Here is a 737-nt window from a genome sequence, read left to right as displayed (position 1 = left end):
TACTCACCACGGCGGCCTAGAAAAAACCTCGTCCCTAAGGGCTTTCAGCGTATTTTTCGATGCGTTTTTCTCGATGAAGGCATTTTTTTTGAATTTTTTCTTTATTTTTATGTCAATCTACATGCATTTCTGCACATTTTGATGCAATAAAAAATTTCACCGTACACCACCTTTAACCCCAAAAATCAAATTTCACCGAACCTAGGCATGATTATACTCATTTAAAAGCTCTCGACATGCCAAATTTGAATCTGACAATCAAACTTCAAAACAAAGCTACAGTAACCTAAAAAATGCATTTAAAAAACCAAAAAAAAGTTCTCTATTTCTTCCTAGTTGCCGTCTTCTTCTTCTTGGTGAACACTGAACTAAATTGTTCATCTCCCAATTCTTTTTCCATATTCTGAAGTACACTATTATGGAAATCCGTCGGTGGTTGAGCCGTCTTTTTGTTCTTTCTTGCTGGCTGAAAATTCAAAAATTCAAAAATTCAAAAATTCAAAAATTCAAAAATTCAAAAATTCAAAAATTCAAAAATTCAAAAATTCAAAAATTCAAAAATTCAAAAATTCAAAAATTCTAAAATTCAAAAATTCAAAAATTCAAAAATTCAAAAATTCAAAAATTCAAAAATTCAAAAATTCAAAAATTCAAAATTCAAAATTCAAAAATTCAAAAATTCAAAAATTCAAAAATTCAAAAATTCAAAAATTCAAAAATTCAAAAATTCAAAATTC

General features: G+C 27.5%; 1 protein-coding gene across 1 annotated transcript in view; it reads right to left on the bottom strand.

Moving 5' to 3' along the window:
- Positions 1 to 322: 322 nt before the first annotated feature.
- Positions 323 to 737, bottom strand: part of CBG25409 — a gene marked incomplete at both ends in the record, with an annotated part of 2,019 nt that continues 1,604 nt past the window's right edge. Inside the window, one exon of the mRNA XM_045241289.1 lies at positions 323 to 403. Coding sequence (XP_045099420.1) covers positions 323 to 403 — 81 coding nt within the window. The remainder of the gene's footprint in view (positions 404 to 737) is intronic.

This window comes from Caenorhabditis briggsae (assembly GCF_000004555.2).
Source record: "Caenorhabditis briggsae complete genome, chrI, whole genome shotgun sequence".
Lineage (NCBI taxonomy): Eukaryota > Metazoa > Nematoda > Chromadorea > Rhabditida > Rhabditidae > Caenorhabditis > Caenorhabditis briggsae.
The sequence above is the reverse complement of the archived record's forward strand: the minus strand, read 5'-3'. Positions and strand labels throughout refer to the sequence as shown.